Raw genomic sequence first — 19,498 nt, 5'->3', positions numbered from 1 at the left:
TGTGGTGCTAATTTAATTAACTGCTCACAAGGCAATAAATAAATAAATAAATAAATAAATCTAACCGCTGTTTAAAAGCATCATAGGGAGGCTGGTGGTAGCAGCCTGGGGCAGGGCGGGCAGGAGATCCTGGCTGGCCTGGGGTAAAGGTGGCAGTGGGCGCAGACGCAGGGGTGCAGCACCATGGAGGTTTCCGCACCACTGACCAGCATCTTGGGGCAGGTAGGGAAGAAAAAGCCCAGAAAAGGTCATTTGTGCTCCCCTGGCTCTCACTAGCATCGTGCGAGCAGTGTGGCCTGAGCACCGTTCCCATCCCTGTCTCCATCGCCATTCCTGTCCCTGTCCATATCCCTCTCACTGTTTCCAACTTTCCCTGTCCCCATAGCCATTCCTGTCCCCATCCCTCTTACTGTGCCCATCCCTGTCCCTGTCCTCATCCACATTCCCATCCCTGTCCCCATTCTAATGCCCATGCCCATCTCTGTTCCCCCTCCCCCTCCCCATCCCTGTCTCCATCCCCGTTCCTCATCCCTATCCCAGTGTCCATCCAGTTCCTATCCCCATGCCCATCCCCATCCCTGTTCCCATCCCCATCCCCATCCCAGTGCCCATCTCCATCTCTGTCCCCATCCCCATCCCTGTTCCTGTCTCCATCTCTGTCCTCATCCCCCTCCTGCCCCCCCTCCCTTTCCTGATCTCTCTCCCTGTCTCCAACCCTGTCCCTGCCCCTTCCTGCTGCTCTCCCAGCAAGAGCTGCCAGAGGACATGGGGCAGAGCCTTGGCAGGGCCCCAGGAGCTGCTCATTTCCGTAAAAGCTTCCTGACAAATTGCTGCCACTCTGAAAATGTACTTTGGCTCCAGCGACTGCTGCTGGCCAGTGTGTGAGGGCTGCCGGGGATCCCAGCACCCTGAGTCCCTTGGAGGCACTCAGCACTGGCGCCCACCCTGCCTGCCCATGCCAGGCTGTGTGCCATGCCTGGCAGCAATGCATGGCCAACAAGAGAAAGGGAGGCCCCAACCTGCCCTGCAGGGCAGGAGCTCGACTTGGGGAAGTTTTAATTTTACCTATCTCTGGGTCTCCCACTTCAGGTGGTGGGAAGATGCTCCACAAACCTTACTGTAGCTGCCGTGCAGCTGGGCTCCCATTTGTCTCAGCTGCAGGACAACGACCGCCTGGGCAAGATGCCTGTAGGCTACACCGGGGCTTGTGTGTGTGGCCTCAGAGGAGGAGAGAGGGCTGGACACGCACTGAAAGATCCTACAGAGCCTCCTGGGAAAAAAGCTGCGCCCAATGCGGAGGGATCCAAAGGCAGGGTGAGCTGCAAAAGGGCTGGGTGCCAGGAGCAGGGGGGAAGCAGGGACCTTGCTCCCGAGCCAGAGATTGCAGCCTGCCCCAGGAATGGGCCCTCAGAGAAGCTGGGATCCTACAGCCCGTTAAAGAGGAGAAGCTGGAGGCAGGCCAGCTGGCCACGGAGATGCACAGGGCCGGCAGAGCGAGCTCTCTACCCCTTTCATCTCTCCCCATTTCAGGAGGGCACAGTGATACCAGGTGGCCAGCTCAGCACCTGCAGCCAAGCTCTCCCTTACACCAGGACCTCCCGTGGGAAGCAAATCCCTTCACCATGCGCCGAGCTGGTACCTGCGCGGAAAGCAAAGGAGCCCAGGTGACGGCAGCCATTGGTACCGGCCAGCTGCCCCAGGGGGGCTCCTGGATTGGAGCAGTTCTGCTGCAAGCAGAAGGGCTGCAGCTTTCCTTCGCAACTTGTATTTTGTTCACCAGCAGCAGTCCTCAGAACACAAGCCCTGGGCAGCCAGCCACCGCAGCAGGGAACGAGTCCCTTTTGCCCCTTTGGCACTGACCTTTTTTCCTTAGTTTGCTGGATAAGGAGAAACTTGGAATAATTTTTCCTCCTCACTTCTCCCCTTTGGCATAGTAAAAGCAGGAGCACAGGGCTCACAGCAGCTCCCCAAGCTCTTCATTAGCAGCACCAGCACCTGAACCAAAGCAGTCCTCCACATCAAATTTAACAGAGGCAAAAATAAATCACCAAAGCTGGTAGAGCTATTAAACATCAATTTTAAAACTCTGATTACTGTTTCCTTTCCCAGTCTGGATTAGCATCAGCCAGACCTAGACCAGGAGCCCATTACAGATGATGTAGTCCACAGGACAGCAGCGGCTCCTGTTCCTGGAGACACAGGTGGTGCACTCTACACGACAGTAGAGAGCCCAGCCAACCTGCAGCAAGGGGATGACCTGCAGGAGGCTGCAAAGAGCAACCCCATGTCCCGCACACTGCAGGCAGGGCAAGTTTTATTTATATAAAAGCATACCCAAAATAATCCATTTCTGGACGCGGCCAAGAAATCTGGGTGCAGCATGGCAGCCAACGGAGCACCTCATCCCCACTGCAGGTCAGGCAGGAGCAGCCAGCCCCCCGGCGGGGGCGCCTGCAAGGACGGTGGCAGGTCCTGCACAGCTGGCCAGCCTGGCGGGTACTGGAAAGGTGCAGGTTTCTCAGGCAGAGTGCTGCAGAGGCAGGAGAAGATGGAAGGGGATTAGCTGTGGTTGTCTCCGTTTGCAGGCCACCATCCTGCTAGAGGTACCACGCCCTTAAAAGATGAGCTTTTAAGCACTCCTTCTGCTAGTCCCAAAAAGAAACCTCCAAAAAGAGGATGGTTTTGACTATCAGCAAGCAAACATTCCCCCCTCAAATCCAACAGCAGCACTGCTTGTGTAACCCCCCTCCAACCCATTTAAACAGCTGGCACTGGCTAGCTTAGAGCCTGCCACCGAATTCAGGTGGGGAGCAACACTGCAAGCAGGAGTGCTGGGAGCAGGCACCAGCTCCTGAGAGGGGCAGCGTTTGGACAAGAGCAGACAAAATTAGCAGATGTTTCAATGCTTGCTTTCTGAGCAGCCCAAATCACAAGCCAGCTGTACACTTCCCAAAGGACAAGGACCCCCTCGGAAAGAGAGGAACTGCCAATGTGACAGAGTGTTTTCATAGAAGTACCCTTCACAAGCAGGAACAGGCTTTCTCCTCCAGCTAATAGCCTGGGAGATGCTTTCTCTCTCTTTCAAGTTTATTAGTTGAAGCAGCTATAAGCAATGCACAGGACTAAAGAAGCGCGAAAGCAGGGAGCATTACCCTAGTGCCTACAGCTGGGGAAAGTGCTTGGCCAGGAAAGGTTTACATTCGTGGGAAACATAACCTTATCCATTAATTCCTCAGTACAGGAACACTCATTTCTTTCTTTAGCGCAAGCCCTGATAGCAGCTCTCTTCCCAGGTCTCCACCACTGATCCTGATGGATCTTTTTAATTGTTATGCTGGGAGAAATCTAATCAGACTCCTTTGCATAATGCTCTGGAGAAGCAGCACCCTGCAGGGCCTATAGGGTGGTCTAAAGCCAGCTGCAGTAGTCAAGTACAGTGTCTTCTAGGCTCCTGGCACAGACCAAAGTCATTTGGTCTAGCGCTTATCCCCATGGTGGAGATTCTTCATAATGGAGCATGAGCCTGCTAGGACACACTGAGCAGAGGCTTTCCTTGCAGGCAGGATTTTTTTTTTGTCACATGCAGGCACCACCATGCAGGCAGGGGGGCAGTGGCGGCAGTGGTCCGGAGGGGTACGGAGCCGGATGAGGCATGCTGCAAGGTGGAACAGCCACAGCTATCAATTAATGAGCTGTTCTGTGAGCAGCAGAACTAATCAATAAGGAAGATGCTGGCTGGTATTGGACTCCCTGGGGCCTCATAAGATACAAGCACTGTCAAAAGGTTTAACCACAGCTGGAGCATTCACAATGATGACATGTGTGCCTTTGCCAGTGTTTAGCAAGTCATGAGTAATCCCTTTTTAGGGGGCATTAATGGGATCTCTCTGCTCTACTCACTTCTGTTTTCATGAAAGCTGTAGGAACTTGGTATCTTCAAGGCCTCAGCCCCTCTTTCAACCTGACTGAAATCTGCCAGTGGACTTCAAGGCAATTATGACAGGGTGCATGCCCACATGCACTGACATGCTCCGCTTCCTTTAGAAATCAACTTAAAAAAAAAGTAAAAATCAATTGCACCCTGGCAGAGCTCTTCTGCTAAGAGAACTGCACTAACTCTGTACAACTCCCCGCTGGCTCTCCAGGAAGCAATGGCACTGCATGACTTAGGAAACAAGGATCAGGTGGAGCCTTCTGGATGAAGATCACCCCTTTGAGCCAGCTGGGCTGGAAGAATGGCTGCACAGGCTATGGGGAAGGCAGCATGGCAATTTTCCATCCACGGGGCTAACTCATGCGACAGTCAGCAAGCGGTGTTAAAGTTAGCACCTTTAAGAAACTGCTACTCTTCAGCCAAAGCAGCAGCTGGCCAAGCGCCCACTTCTAGCCCATTGCGGCATTCTAGTTTGCACTGCGGCGTACTTGGACCTGCACAGAGGCAGTAACTTCCACCTACGACTGCCTGCCAGATCTCCGGTTAGAAAACCCCCAGCAAGGCAAGGACAGAGACTCAGGTCTGCTCATAGACTGAGCCTTACTAACAGCAGCAGCTTCCTCACGGTGTTTTGGGAGCACCATGTTTCCAAGGTCTTTTCCATCCCAGTTTGAATCCTTTTCACTAGGTGCTGCCAAAGAAGACAGAACTGGGTCTCTAGCATCCCTTCATCTTCTGGAGCTGACTGCTCCTGAGAGCGTTTTTACCCCCGTTTTGTGCAGACTAACAGCCTTTACTGAAGTTGCCAGCCAGGTAAGGTAGCACCTGGGCAGGTTATCTTCTACAGCCATGTATTCCCCAAAGCAATGTTAGATCCTGCCAGAGATGTGCCACATTTCAGTGACCTCAAAGATTGCACAAGGGAGGGTGCTACCTGTCCTCAGAAGTATTTCCTGAAGGAACACTGACCTCTGTGCACTGAAGGCACAGGGACCCCACTAAAACAGCCCCTCCTCCCTGGCAATGCAAAGCCAGCCCTTCAGCAGCCAAAGCTGAATTCATGTTTGCTCCAAAGAGCAACATCAGGGCTAGGGAGTACAAGGAGGTAGAGACAGATGCTGGTGAGGACACGCATGGGACAAGCAGCCTTTGACTAGCTGGTGGTTAGTTCCTATAGCAAGTGCCACAGTAGGGCCTATAGGGGCTGAAAAGTTGGCTAAAAAGCAACAATCCTAGAAATTGCAGGTCTTTTGCCTGCCTGTGAGGGGATGGAGGTGGCAAAGACCACACAGTTAAGAAGGACTGGCAATTCTGCTGGGTACAGAGGTGCTCTCCGAGGGAATCTTCAAGGGAAGACAAACAGAACAGTGCAAGTGAAAGGTATGGGGGGAGGGGGCAGGTAGAAAGGTTGCTGCTGTCAGTAAGCATTACCACAGGGCTAAGAGCAACCAAGCTGATGGATAGAGCGAACACAAAGCAACAAAGCCAGACAAGCACCAGAAGGAAGATCCTGCCCAGACCAAACACAGAGAGGACAGGAGCAAACAGAAAGAGAACAAAAGAGAGATTTGGCATCTGCCCAAATGTCATCCAATTAAGCCTGCGGCACAGTCAGGTGAGCAAAAAAACAGCAGGCATCCGAATGCCATGAGGAAGAGCTAATTCCACCCTCTCACTGGCAAAGGAGAAAGCTGGGACTGGCAGAGAAGTCCAGACAGGGCACGCAGCGAATGGGGAAGCTGTCAACAGATGAGACCAGGCTCCTGTCACTGAACACGGGGCATTAATAACTCAGCAACACTGTGGTCCTGTCCTTTCAGGCTCTGCAAAGAGCACCGCTCTGCCTGCATTCCCTTGGAAAACAGTCATAAGCAGCAAGGCCTGGCTCCTCACCCCTGCACATGGGGCAACACACACATGAATCTCTGATGCATGCGTCAAGACTGGATTTGTAAGCACCTCTGCAGTGTGTGCCAAGAGCAGGTAGGCTAAGTGTTAACGATAGCTCGTGAGGTCCCATCAAGGTGGGTAGCAGGCTTTGATCACCTGCCTCCTTCTCCTCTTCCCTCTTGTGGGATCTCCATTGCGTGGGCTAGCAGAATTGGCAGACAGCCCATGCAAGGATGTTTCCTAGCCACTGGTACCTGTTATTCTGAGCTGCACTCAGTCTCTTTGCTCTCTTCTCCAGCCAGTCCTCGATGGTGCCAGGCGGGACATCTGCTCCTTCTTGCCGCAGCTCCTTCAATCTCTGCTCCCCTAGTTGAGAGAGTTAAAAAAAACCATTAAACCTGCTGCTCATTATCATGTGTAGCTTCTTACAGTTGAGAGTTTGCAATTTGCTTGTGGTAGCTCCTCCTCCCCTGCCCACCCACCATCTGATGCTTGGCCTCTCTTGGCTGACAGGGCCAGCTAGCCAGAGCTGGGGAACGAGAACCAAGCCAGAAAGTACAGTGACAGTTTCGGCACTTAACTGAGGGCAGCCTGACATTTCCCCCTGGGGTAGATCATCCTCATCCTTGCCTGAACCATACAGGCTCTGCTGGCCCTGGACTCTGAACACTTTCCAAAGTCCTGCCCCTCCAACTGGCAGGAAACACCCTGCCACCTCAGCCCAGTTAGGTGGGAGTGACAGGGACTGCTGTCCTGATCAGTGTGGACTTGGCAGGCTGCAAGAGTCTGAAAGGTTCAAAGTGTGTATGCAACCAAGAGACTGCATTTCAGAGATGCTGTCAGACCTGCTTAAGGCACATGCTGCGTGATGCGTCCTCAGCTCCTGCAGAAAGAGAAGGCGAGACTGTCGCCGAACCCTGCTCGGGTTAGGTGCAAAACCCCAGCTCTAGCCCCACCAGTCTGGGGCACTGCAGGATGCAGCACAGCAAGGCAGGGGAATGCCTACCTGCATTTGCTCTGCACACATTGCAATGAGCAGCGCCAACGATGAAACCCCTGCTGCCAACCAAGCCATAGGCTCGGCCCAGTAAAACGCCTGGCAGCCACAAGTCCTTTCGAGCTTGTGACCTCTCCACATCCCCAGTGGGGCTGTTCTGCCAAGCGTGCAGATGCCCCAGCCCCTTGTCCTGCAGCACTGTCCTCTCCAAGCATACTAGCACAGAGCTAGTGAGGGCAGCCCAGCATTCCCCCAAACCTTCCCCCTGTGGGGGAATCCTCAGCTGTCCAGCTAGCAAAGTCCCCAGTCCAAAGCCCCTCTCAGTGCCACTAACAGAGCAGGAAGGGACGCCAGCACACAACAGGGTCTAGCACTTGTCCTTGACACAAATGATACGGTCATATTCCTGACGGCACATCAGGCAGAGCTAGCTGGAGAGGTGCTCAGCGCTGTTAGAGTCTCCAGTCTGATGGAAAGTTCCCACCTAACAAAAGGGAATGTGATGCTTTAAAAAACAACAAAAAATCCCCAAACACACACATAAATGAAAAGGAAGTCAAGGTAGCTGTGTGTCATTCCCCTATGCCCCAAGTCATGCTCCAGGGACAAGCACCTTGGGGGAACCCTGATCTCATTCAGGCATCAACCCACCGGCAGTGCCACCGCTGGTGACAGCCACCTGCAGCCATGCCCACCAGGAGTGCGCATCACACCTACCCAACATATATCACATGTTTAAGCAAAATATTAGACGTTTCCAGACAGAGTGTGAAATTAATATTGCTTGGGCAGAGTGAGGGATCACTTCATTCTAGCAGTGGCAACCAATTATTCATCTGCCTGTTGAATATTAATAAGGATGGCAGAAACGTGCTATGCAATGAGCAGCCGGAGATGGATAATTTGTCATCCAACCTTTTCATCTGCTGCTGCTGCGGGGGGGGGGGGGAGGGGGTGGTGACAAAGCATTCTCTGCCACCATGGAGGAGGCCTGCCGCGGTCCTTGCGGAACAGGTGTTGTTCTGCAATCCAGTGATGAGGATCTGAGTTGGAGGCAGGACAGTTCAGGTCTCCTACTGTTGTTCCCAGGAGAAAAGCCCCAGTAGAGCTATTCAGAGTCAGAGAGTCCAATTCTTGGCCCAAATCAGCAGCCTTGTCCCAGGTTTCTCCAACCAGCGAGTGACTGAGGCGCTACCTATCTCAGCAAGTGGACAAGCAGTGGCAGTGAGATGCTTCAATAAGACAGGGAAGAAAATCACAGAGAAAAAGCTCTCTTGCCTCTACCTATTCCTGGCATTTGTTTCACCCCACCTCACACTCCAGGGCAGTGCAGACGGGACTCTGTCGAAGCGTCTCTGTCCTTAGCAGGGACCCAGGGGGCCGCTGTGCCACATGTGCCACAGGTGGGAGCCCAGAGCTTCGAGCAGCCCCAGCTCACTTTCTCAACACATTCCTCAGCCAAACAAGCTCTCTGGCTGTGGTGGAATGATTCCAGATTTACACTGGCCTAAATGAGGCCCCAGGTGTCCAGATTAGAAAGACATCCAGCTGGCTACCTGTTCACTCAGAGCCACGAGTTACTGCTCCAAAGCCTCAGGCAGAAAAATAAGACAGTAGGTATCAGAAATGCCTGGCTCTATCCTCCTTGACACATGCCCATTAAAAAGGCAAATCTCTCATCTCATCTTCCTCTGAAGCACACGTGCCCCATCCAGGGACCACCAAAACCACCAGCGGACTGGAGATGCTCCCCAAATGTCATTAGATAATCCAGGCTCTAATCCTGTAACACAATTAGCAGCCCTTAAGCCCCTCATAAGCAATTGCACAGCCAGCCAGACTGCAACGGCAGCAGCCAGGCAGGTGTGAAGACCCTGCCCCGCTCCTTCTCACTGGGATGTTTGCTTCAAAGTCTAATTACAGCCAATTAAAAGAGCGGCTGTAGTCAGTGAAGTGCCTCTCTAATGATGCCGGAGTGGGAATCTAGATTTATCTTCTCTCCTTGTGCAACTTCTAGCACAAGTTTGCGCCATTAAAATAAAATGGACTTTAAAAAAAAAACAGCCTTTGGCTTGCAAAGTGCCTCAGGTGGGATACCCAGCCTGGCCAAAGGAGTAAATATGTGTCTTCCTGAGTGAGGCACCACCGTATGTTGCAAAAAGAACCAGGCCAGAACCTCAACATTTGGCACCGAGCAGGTCACCCAGGAGCCAGATTTACATGCAATCCTTTGTCTCCTTTCCTGAGCAACCCAAACTCCTCTAGCTCTCCTAGGGAGCGCATCAACAACAGTAGGCTCTGCAGTACAAGCAGCTTCAGAAGTTACTGTCCAACAGCCAAGAAGCAGCAACTGACTACGAGAGCGCTCCTTGCCTAGCTCACGGCCAAGTAAAACTGGGTGACAACACTCATTCCCAACAGGGAACTCACGTTCTCTAAATTGCACAAATATACTGCGAATGCTCACCCAACTGTGCCTTTATTCTCCCTAGCAGCTCTGGCTAGCTGGAGCTAGCCAAAGAGGCTGGCTTGTGTCAATACTACAGGCAGAAGTGACACAGATTAGTAGGAAGCCAATAACTTTAAGCAAGCAAATGCTAATTTTACAGTGACTTTTCCTGACATGACTGTACTTAAAATGACAGTCAGGAAGCATCTCACTGATGAATGATGCAGCAGATGCAGAAGACTAATGCGCTGATGCGGTAACAGCTGGGAACATGCCTCCCTCTCTGCTAAAGGTGGAAACTGTTGCTTCTTTATGAGTATACTGCAGGGGGCATAGAATTGCCAAAGCTAAACTAGGGTAAGTTCTAAGCTAGTATAAAGCAATAACGGTCCAGAAATTTTCCTATTTAACCCACCAGGGTTAAACAAAAACAGCACTGTGAATTGTCTGAATCAAAAAGGCCAAATGCTAAAAATACTGTAGTAGTTCCTTTGACTAACAAACGCGTGTCATTACTGAAAGGAACTCGTTGCCACAGGACTACCAACACTGAGCACTTAACAGGGATTTGGGGACAAATTCAGTATTAACATGATGTAGAAGTGCCATGAGCACTTAGCAGCATTAAAAGTGGGCGGATTTGCCATGCTTTTGGATGCAAGCCTAGCCTGGAACACAGGTTAAGAGACAGACTGGTCCACACCACTTTACTACAGGATTTCTTCGCACATTTTATGAAGTAACTGGCCACTACTAGAGACTAGTCTGTGATCACAGCCCCTGGATAAAAGGGGAATCCAGGTCCAGTGCAGCCTGCCAGCTCCTGCACTCCTGCACCTCCAAAACAGAGCAGGGGGAAAGCAGAGTTAAGCAGCACTGTGGACATACCAAGAAATTGCCCTCTTTTATCCCATTACAGACAAAGTGTCACCATCTGCAGCTTGGTCACACAAGGCTCTGTACAAAGCAGGGAGAGGGCCATGGAGCTTTCATCTTCACAGCCACAGCTCATTTCTAATTCCAAGTTGTGCAGCCAGACCACCTCAGGCTGCAAGCCTGTCAAAATTGCCCTGGCACTGCAGGTTCAGAACTGTATTTGGATGAGAAATCTCTGAGGACTTTGACAATTCAGTAAGAGGCAGTTTGATCCAGGTCACTGGTCTATCCTGTACTGTATCATCTCACTGGCAGTGACCTGTGATGCCTCGCAGTACAGAAACATCAGGACTAGATGCTAACAGATATAAGGACATTCTTTACAAAGATGGCTGGCAGACAGGCTACAAGGATCAACAGTCTCCCGTATGACTAATGCAACCTGCAATCCCTCCTGCCATCACATAGCCTTCCCTAAATTCTACCCTAAGCCTTACCGTCTGAGAAACAGATGCCTCAATAGCTTACGGAATAGCAAAAAGTTCCCATGACACATCTAACGGTGACTTGGCATTTGCAGTTGCTCATTCTGTCCAGTCTGCCACATTATGGACTCCACCTCCTTTCCATCACCTCCTGCTGAGCTCTTCTCTCCACCAAATCCCTTCAAGCTCTCCACAGGCTCAGCTGAACAGATTTTGAGGTCTGTGTGATCCTCAGCCAGCTATCTTGGCTCGCACAGGACTCCCATGGAACAGCACCACAAGAGAGGTGAGCAGGATTTGACTCGACAACCAGGCACTCCTGTTGTAGTAAGCACAGCCAAGGACAAGGCACCCTGCTGTCCCTGGCCATTGCTCCTTGAAGTGTAATTGTCTAATTAAATGTTTGACTTGGTTATATAAAGGCAAGTATCCAAGTAAGATTTCCAAGTAAACTCCCAGAAATCAGCGCTCTCACTACCCAATTCTCTACTTACATCCAACCCATCTGACAGAAGTCAATAATCAATAACAAGTGTAATTGGCAAAGAAACCTGCCCAAGTGCAGAAGAGCTTGCCAGCCCCTTCCCCTGCAGCTCTGCTCTGCTCCAAAGAGCTTTCACTTTCCTTGCAATAAACAGCCTTCAATGACTGGAAGCTCTACAAGTTCCTGAGAATAGCTCAACTTCTTCTGCCACCTCCTGGGAGCCAGCACTTAAACCCTGCAGCTGAGAAAGGTCACAGAGAGGTTCTATGTGAGCAGCAGGGAATAGAAGCCTCGACACTGGCAGCCAGGCACTGCCTGTTCAGGAAGGGCTCACTGGAGAGCTCCGTTTCCCATGCAGCCCAACTAGATGAGTTTTATTGACTGCCAGCATTGTTCAGCAATGGATTCACAGAGTTGCCTTTTAGGGATTCACACACTGACTCAGCAGCAATGAGGGCTTGGATAGCTTTGTAGTGCCTTTCTCCTTCCTATTCCAGCCTTGCCTCCCCCAACCTGATCCCACTGAAGGCCAGGAGAGAATGGCTAACCTACATGCCCGCACATATACGCACACACATACACACTTTTAACAGTCTGCTCTTGCCAGGCTACTGGCAAATAACACTTGGCTTCAGCCAGGTGCACAGGCAAGAGATCAGCTCTTAAGTTGAGCTGCACTACAAGAGCGTTGTCAGCAGGTCAAGAGAGGTGGATTCTTCGCTCTACTCAACACTGGTGAAGCCACAACTGGAGTGCTGTGTCCAGTATTCAGCATCCCAGTACAACAAAGACATGGACTTACTGAAGTGAGTCCAGCAAAGGGCCACAAAGATGATTACGGGAATGGGGCCTCTGTCTTATGAGGAGAGGCAGAGAAAGCTGGGACTATTTAACCTGGAGACAAGAAAGATCAAGGGGGAATCTTATCAATATGTGTAAGAGTCTAGGAGTAAAGATGATGGAGCCAGGCTCTCCTCAGCAGTGCTCAGTGAAAGGATGAGAGGCAATAGGCACAAACTGAAATACAGAAAATCCATTACCTCTCCACTTAAACTTAAGCTAAAGATTTTTTTATCCTGAACATGGTCAAATACTCAGGTTGCCCAGAGAGGCTGTGGAGTCTTCATCCTCAGAGATGCTCAAAAACAGATTGGACATGGTCCTGAGCAACCTGCTGTAGCTGACCTTACTTTGAGCAGAAGGATTGGACTACAATCTCCAGAGGTCCTCAACCATTCTATGACAAGCACTCACCAACACCTCACTCACAGTTTCTTTGACCACAGAAACAGTGAACACTACACAGAAAACAGAGCCACCCTTCCTTTTAGGGGAAGGGGGTAGTCTTCACAGGATAAAAAAAAAAAAAAAAAGTTCAAAAGACCTTCTCAGACTCAGAGCAGGGGAGAAGATACCAGTCTTCTTCTGCCCAAACTTCAGTTCCATCCTAAGCCACATGAACAGAGCCCATTTCTGGATCCCTGACCCCACGTCCTCTCCTCAGGAGAACCCAGCAGGCTAGTTTTTCATAAGAGTGCAAGCAGTAGTTTCCAGGTAACAGTAACAGGGTAGAGGAAAATAAAATATATAAATTTAAGGGGAAATGATATACCAGTGCCCTCTGCTGCTGACAGTTTTTATTCCCTGACTTAGCAAAACCCTTAGGGCTAAGAAAGCCCACTCTGCTTCAGATGCTTGCTGCCAAGTGGTAACAGCATGGCTCAGTCCTCTACACCTGTGTCTGTGCCAGCAAATAAAGAACAGAAAGCATCTGGAAAACTACAGCAGTTAGAGCCACGCTACAGGCTCACATAGCAATGAGAGGCAGACAGGAGGGATCTGCACTCAGCTTGCCACACATGCACAGCACAGGATGACAGACTCCCACTGCCTGATTCTTCCTGTGCTCCTTTGCAGCCCACTCTCCCTGCCGCAATTCCCATTCCTCAGAGATCCCTGGACATTTTCTTGTTCCAGGACTCACCTTGCACCTGGGCACTCAGCTTCTCCAGGTCCTGCTCTGTCATATGGGAGAACCTGCAGTTGGACCCAAAATCACATTGTCCTGGAACAAAAGCCAAGCAGCTGTGTAAGAGCTGCACATACAAGGTCCTCCCATGTAAATGTGCATGCAAACCAAAGCTAATCCATTACCTCTGCACACAAGACACACAGGCACAAGCCCCTCTTCACTCCTTTCTAGACAGGCACACACATCCACACCAGGGTTCTCCAGAACAGCCTTGAATCAGCCCGCAAAGGAGTTGCTGTAGTTCAGGCAGTTGTTTCTACCTCAAAAGAACTGACCTGTTTGCAGGAACTTCCGGCAAGGTTTCTTGCTCTGCTCTTCTTGCAGGATAGCAGCAGCATCTGGGGGAGACAAAGGACAAATCACAGAACAGTGTAAAGGTCTTTTGTGCACTAACGTCCCATCACATCATGGTATGGTCCCACACAGGTCAACAGCCTGATAGGAAGCCATTTTCCACAATAACCAAGAACTTAAGCAACTGAACACCTGGCAACAGAAAAATCAATAATTAACAGTCCTTGTTACAGACTGTTACAGAGTGTTCAGGTGAACAGGGCTCTCAGAAATGCTGCGCCACGACTCACAGGACCTTGTGCCAAGTCTCCAGTGGACACCAGTGAAATGACAATTTGCCTCCTAGAGGTGTCCGGTGAAAAGTGAGCCTCAAGGATACAATAGCTCCTGCAGACTGTAGAAGAATCTGCACTGGCTGATGCAAAGCCATAAAGACTGCAGACAAAAAGAAATGACCCCCCTTATCCAGGACTGAGATCAGGAATTATATAAATCAATCAAAAACAAAACAAAACAAAACAAAACAAAACAAAAAACAAAAAACAAAACAAAGGTGGTAGCCTGTTGAGAAGGAAAGTAGTGGCAATCTTCCTTGCCATCCCTGACCCAGACAGGACTCTGCTGGGCTGGGGCTGTTGGTCCCTCCTTACTTGGCTACTAGAACTTACTCAACGGTGTGGTGAGCCAGGTCAGAGAACTGATCCAGGTAAGAAAAATTCTGGTAAACAGGCAGAGGACACATGGCTTTTCCTCCAGTACATCCTTACAAACCCTCCAGCCCCAAATTTCTATCTCCATCTCTGTAAAACGTCTCAATATGTCTAGTCCTCCTCTTCCTCTCCTTCCCCCTTGCTAGCATGGGCCTTAGCATGCCAGTGCTTTGAGATGATACCTTCATCCTGGTACTTTTTGGGGCTCTCCAATCAAGCTGCCACATCCTCAACCTCTCAGACAGTCACCCCCAGAAGTGACATCTCTACCCTGTGCAGAGACCTGCTTCCAGCTTCCCACCATTTCCCACACTGTGTGCATATATGCCGCCTTTCAGCCCACTTCCTCATGTACATGCACATCCCTATCCTGTACCTCTCATGTCAGAGATCTCTAGTTTGCAGACAGTACCTAACTTGCCTTCACAAGCTTACAGTTCACTTTGTTTTGTCAGGCCTTCTGTCTCAGATCTGTCATCGCTGTCAAGAGAGCCTTCTCTGCAGGTCCTGCTCTCAAAGGCAACCTCCTAAGCTCTTTTACCTCATTTCAAGTCTCAGCTGATGTAAAAAAAATTCCCCTTCTTAGATCCAGTTACATGAGGGTTCTGCCTCTGAGAAAGCCTGACAATGGCCACATCAAGTTCACAATTCACTGAGGCATACAGTTCTGAATACAAATTACTTGTGCTCATTTAGCTTTATTGCTCTCTCCACCCATCTCAGCCTCATCTGTCACCTCTCCAGTTTCAGAATGCAAGCATCAGACAATTGGTGGTACCCACCTCGGAACATGTCATACCAGACTCGCTTAGCCCTGAGATGCTGCACTCCATTGAGGTGTTTCTTCCTGTTGTGAAGGTTGTCCTGAAACGACCTGTCACAGTAATCACAGAAGTATCTCTTCCCCATCTCTCTTCCAGCAGAACAATGTCAGTGCGGCCTAGGAACCACCAGATAGCTCCTCGGCACCCAGCCGTGTGTGCTCCAGGATTGAGAAGCAAAAGCTGAAGGATCCAAGATTTACAGCTCCTGCTTCCAAAGAAAAAGAACTCAAATCATTTAGGGTTGGCAGACAGAGAAGGAGGTGAGACCTGATAGTATATATTCTTGTCCTCAGACTGGCAAGGCAATGTCTGCTGTACATACTTTGGTGAGCAGGCTTGGATCTTCATTTTTGGTCTCCGTTCCCAAAGTCAGAACAGCCCTGCTAAAAGAAAATCCTCCTTCCTCGAGTGCGATGGAGTTAAAATCACACAAAATAGAGATCCCAGCATGTCAAGAGTTTTCAGTCACAGTGGGGCAAGAGGTCAACTACACCAGGGAAAGTGTCAGCAGAAAACACCTGATGTGCAAGCAAGAGGAGCTAGAAGCCCATGTCGCAGCCTCCAGCTGGGGCACCAGGAATTTAACTCTGACCCACAGCCAACCTCCCCAGGCTGCCCTGCAGGACAAAGGAAATTTCCCCATGTCTATCTCTGTAAAGCAAGGAAGAAACTCAGGAACTCCTCAAAGAAGATAAACCAGCAGCTCTTGCCTAGGTTTGCACTGCAAGTGGTATACTGCATTAAAAACACTTAAAGAAACAGAAAACGGCTTATAGCCATGTGCAACCCTGGTCCCATGGGCTATACTTGCTGGTGGTGCCATGGAGAAGCTCTCCCTGAAGTAGCTGTAAGTTCTCTCCCTTGTGATGTAATAGTAGCTTATAAATGCTGAAGATGGATGGACTGGTTGATAAACTCCAAAAGCCATTCTCCAGTTTTAGACACCTTGACAGCCAATGCATTTAAAAAACGGCACGGAGACCAGCAAAGAAATAAAGATTTTATAAATAAATCAGGGTCAGAATCAATCATAGCCTACCTAAAGATTCCTCTGAATCAGCAGGAACAGGCAATATAACAGCAGCAACAGGCAATCCCTAGAGCCGAGCTGACCTAACACGGTTCTGCCAAGCTCTTGTCAGGCATCCACCCCAGCACCTCCCGAGTAAGCACGCCAAACTCTCTTCCTTCTCGCACTCCCAAGAACTGCTGCTTCAAAATCAAGTCCCTGGAAATCTCTCAGGCCTCACACCACCAATTAACATGCAGTCGTTTCCATCCATATCCAGTGCAGCACATTGACCAGAAATGTTCTCTGACTTCTGAATTAGCTTACAAACCTTCATGCTGAAGGCAGAATGTTCAGAGAAACTCGACTAAATTTAAGGTCACTTCTTTTAAGGTCCTGTTTGTTCTCCAGGTGAAATACCTGGTTGTTCAGTGGTGAAGATCAGCCAGAGTACAGGTAGGCAAACTCCTTTACCTAGAAATACAACTAGCTCTGGCTCCTGCTTGGAAAGTGGCTTTTTTGGTTTGTTTGCTTTTGGCTTTTTTGAGCAACCAGAAATCAACTCTGTAAGGTTTGAGGTCTGAAATTTTGCTTCTCCAGCCCAAGAAATCAAACTCACACACCACTTGATCCACGTTCACCCATGATTTCCTCCCATCCTTTACTAAAACATCTCCAACTTTTGTAGCTGACTTGAAGCCAGTCCTGCTGCACCTTGGTAGCCAACAGCTGCTAGAATATGGAGAGACACTGTTACCCTCAGTCTCTAGCACGTGGACCCACTGGAAGGCCTTGCTTTGGCTTTTAAGTACTAAAAAAATCCCTTTCACATCTTATGTCATGGTCTCCTGAGAAGCTGCTGATAAAATAAAAGCTTCTCATTTCGTCTATTGATTCTTGCACTCCATCTCCACAGGAGCAGCTCCTGTGAATCAGGAAAATAAATGAGATTCTGCAGTGGTCCCCTCAACAAGCTTCCACAGACCTCAGTGGGAATTCTGCCTGCAAAAAAAGAGCGGCAGCCAGCCTCTGAATTCATATTTCAAACTTTTACTTTCATCACTCTGATGCCAATAATTGCAGAAGCTAGTTCCCCCTTCCTCCCTAATAACAAGGGGAGAAAACTATAGATTTCAAGCAGTCAGATCCCACATCCCAGACAAGCTGGCTCCCAAATTCTCATACCAATTGCAATTGCAGAGGATGAATGGAATAAAAAAAGCAATTAGAGAAGCATCAGATTCTCCCAGAAATCCCCCTTGGAAGATTACATTGCATACTTATTTCCATCTTTTTAAGAATTCAGTTGCACAGATTATTTTGGCTGGATTCTAACAACTCTCTGCAGTATCAGCAATCCATGGCATTTTGCACCGAACTAGTATGCAGGAACAAAAGCCGTTTCTAAGCAGTACTGACTAACCTATTTCCATTTTCCCAAATGGCTCAAACAGTAAACAAAGAGCATTCTTCAGTTAAAACCATAGATTTTTTTTAATTAAATTCATCTTAGTCATTATGAAATAAAGTAAGTGTAGCAGTTTATAAAGAACTGTTTTAGCTTGGCCATTTCTTTTTAACATTTTTAGATCTCAATTTGCAATTGAATTCAGGCAAATAGGCCCCTGGACCCACATGCAGCCATAAATGATTTCAAACAGGCTTTGTGCCAGCTTAAAAGTCCTTCTGCATAACTCCAAGTACAAAACTTGGGACTTTGTCTTCTACCTTCATGCTTAAAACTATTAAAAAGAGAAACATTCTAAGCATTTTGGATAAATCTTTTTTATGAAGTGCCACATTCTAATACATCTAGCAGACATTCCACTCATGCATCCTAGGTGCTTGATGAGATCAAGGCATGAACTCATATGCTTAATTTTCTATTTTCTCAACTGACTGCCAAAATATTCCACATTGTGCTCTACTAGCTACAGAATTTATTTAGGACTCTCCAAGTGTCCTGTCATTGATTTCCCCAAGATGTAGACAGTTACCTAGAGAGATGGAAGAAGGTGACCCAAAAAAGAGCATATGGCAGACTTGGTTTTTGCCTGGGTGTAACTGATTTTCTCCATGGTGAACCCTGAAAATTGTTTCTGAGCCTTGACCTCAATTTCCTGCTGTCTTATAGCCCAGGCTCAGGCCTGTTTCAATCACTTTGGATATCTAGACAGATGTGAAGTTAATTAAATCCAAGTGTCAAGCTTTTAATATTCAGCTGCCAAATTTAAACATGCTCATATCTCTACGGGAAGAAGCAGGCTTCTGCCAGCTTTGTCGCAATGACAAGAGGGCCAGGCTCTGAACTCTGTTATGCCCTGAGCAAGCCCAGAGCCACTCGCTTGATTCAGGACTAACATCAGCCGACCCAAACGCAAGCTAGTAGTAGTAGCTTATAGACTGTTAGGAAGATTTGCCTTAGAGACAACCCCCAGCAGTTAACTTTGAAGAAGAATTTTCAAAGGACCTGGTTAAGGGGTGGTGCATTAAACTTCCACCATCCACATGCTGTTTGACCACAGCAGGCACCTTCTAGTCTCTGCACATGCTTCCAGCACAAGCAGAGGCTTTGTCCTGCGCTGTAAATTCCACCAACCTCCAACACAGCTGCACACGGAGACCTAAAGGTGAATAAATAAGGAGATATGCCTATGCAGCCAAAAAAACACACTCTGTTTCTGAACAACCCCCACAAATGAAATAACAGCACAAGCATCACTTGTGGCTCTGTTCTGAAATTCAATATAGCTACTGACTTAATAGAAGTCCTACTGAGGGAAGACTTCAATTTTAAGTTTTGCCTGTCCCCTACTTCTTTTTAACATAGCTTTAATGCTTGGCCTCCCTTTCTAAACCCAGATTTACCTCTCTTGAGTTCCTGCTAGTGACCGGGTGACGCAGTCCCTCCACCCTCGTCAAGGATAAACAGCAAGATAAAATAAACCGGCATGGAGGATGGCAAGTAGGAACTGGATTTCCTTCATCCCAGCGTAACCTCGCTCTGTCGCTGAGGCCTCTGCGGTAAACGTGAGCGCTCACGCAGACTTTTACGAGTGACAACACTTGCCTCCTTTGCATAACTTGCTGCTAACAAGACTTTTGCTATAGAGTTACTAGTGGCAGACTAACGAGTCACTGGCTGCTGATCCAAACGGCAACAGTCCCCCAAAGCGCTCCCCACATGTTCGAGAAGGGCACCAAGGCAGCCCCCGTGGCGCCGGGCGAGAGGCCCAGCTGAGGCAGGCGAAGGTCTCCCTTCCAGACCTCCCCTTGTCGCTCACCACCTTTCCACAGCGCGGCAGGCGACACGAGGCCACCGCTCGCGGCTCTGCGGCTGCCCCAGCCGGAGGAGCCCCCCGGCCCCGCCGAGCGCCGCCCGTCGTCCCGCCCTGAGGCCGGCGGCCTGCCGGACCCCAGCACCCACCTGCCGCCGGACGGAGCCGCGCCTACATCTCCCGGGAGCCCCGGCGCCAGCTAAGCCGCGCATACACCTCCCAGCGGCCCGCGCGCG

The 19,498-nt window shown here is 49.5% G+C and overlaps 1 protein-coding gene across 5 annotated transcripts; it reads right to left on the bottom strand.

Moving 5' to 3' along the window:
* Positions 1-698: 698 nt before the first annotated feature.
* On the bottom strand, positions 699-19,477 carry ZMAT5 (zinc finger matrin-type 5). 5 transcript variants are annotated; one of them, XR_009960195.1, is made up of 7 exons: positions 19,412-19,477; positions 14,934-15,180; positions 13,423-13,485; positions 13,100-13,180; positions 6,079-6,190; positions 2,335-2,530; positions 699-2,239 (listed from the first exon to the last, which is right to left on the bottom strand). XR_009960195.1 is itself a non-coding variant. In XM_062590282.1 (6 exons), exons 2-6 carry the CDS (start codon positions 15,058-15,060, stop codon positions 2,401-2,403), a joined length of 513 nt encoding a protein of 170 aa, XP_062446266.1. In that variant the 5' UTR covers positions 15,061-15,180; positions 19,412-19,477; the 3' UTR covers positions 2,298-2,400. The 5 variants fall into 5 exon arrangements, 4 of the variants coding, with proteins under 4 accessions (XP_062446266.1, XP_062446268.1, XP_062446269.1 ...); XM_062590282.1 differs by lacking the exon at positions 699-2,239 and having other exon boundaries at positions 2,298-2,530; XM_062590284.1 differs by lacking the exons at positions 699-2,239; positions 19,412-19,477 and adding an exon at positions 18,853-19,395 and having other exon boundaries at positions 2,298-2,530.
* Positions 19,478-19,498: the final 21 nt, after the last annotated feature.

The sequence above is a fragment of the Rhea pennata genome, chromosome 17 (genome assembly GCF_028389875.1).
Source record: "Rhea pennata isolate bPtePen1 chromosome 17, bPtePen1.pri, whole genome shotgun sequence".
Classification (NCBI taxonomy): Eukaryota; Metazoa; Chordata; class Aves; order Rheiformes; family Rheidae; genus Rhea; species Rhea pennata.
The sequence above is the reverse complement of the archived record's forward strand: the minus strand, read 5'-3'. Positions and strand labels throughout refer to the sequence as shown.

Coding starts and splice junctions, on each gene's coding strand:
- ZMAT5 (XM_062590282.1), bottom strand. CDS start 15,060: ATGGGGAAGAGATACTTCTGTGATTACTGTGACAGGTCGTTTCAGGAC. Junction 13,486..14,933: donor CTGGTATGACATGTTCCGAG/GTGGGTACCACC, acceptor TGTCTCCCCCAG/ATGCTGCTGCTATCCTGCAA. Junction 13,181..13,422: donor CCGGAAGTTCCTGCAAACAG/GTCAGTTCTTTT, acceptor CTTTTGTTCCAG/GACAATGTGATTTTGGGTCC.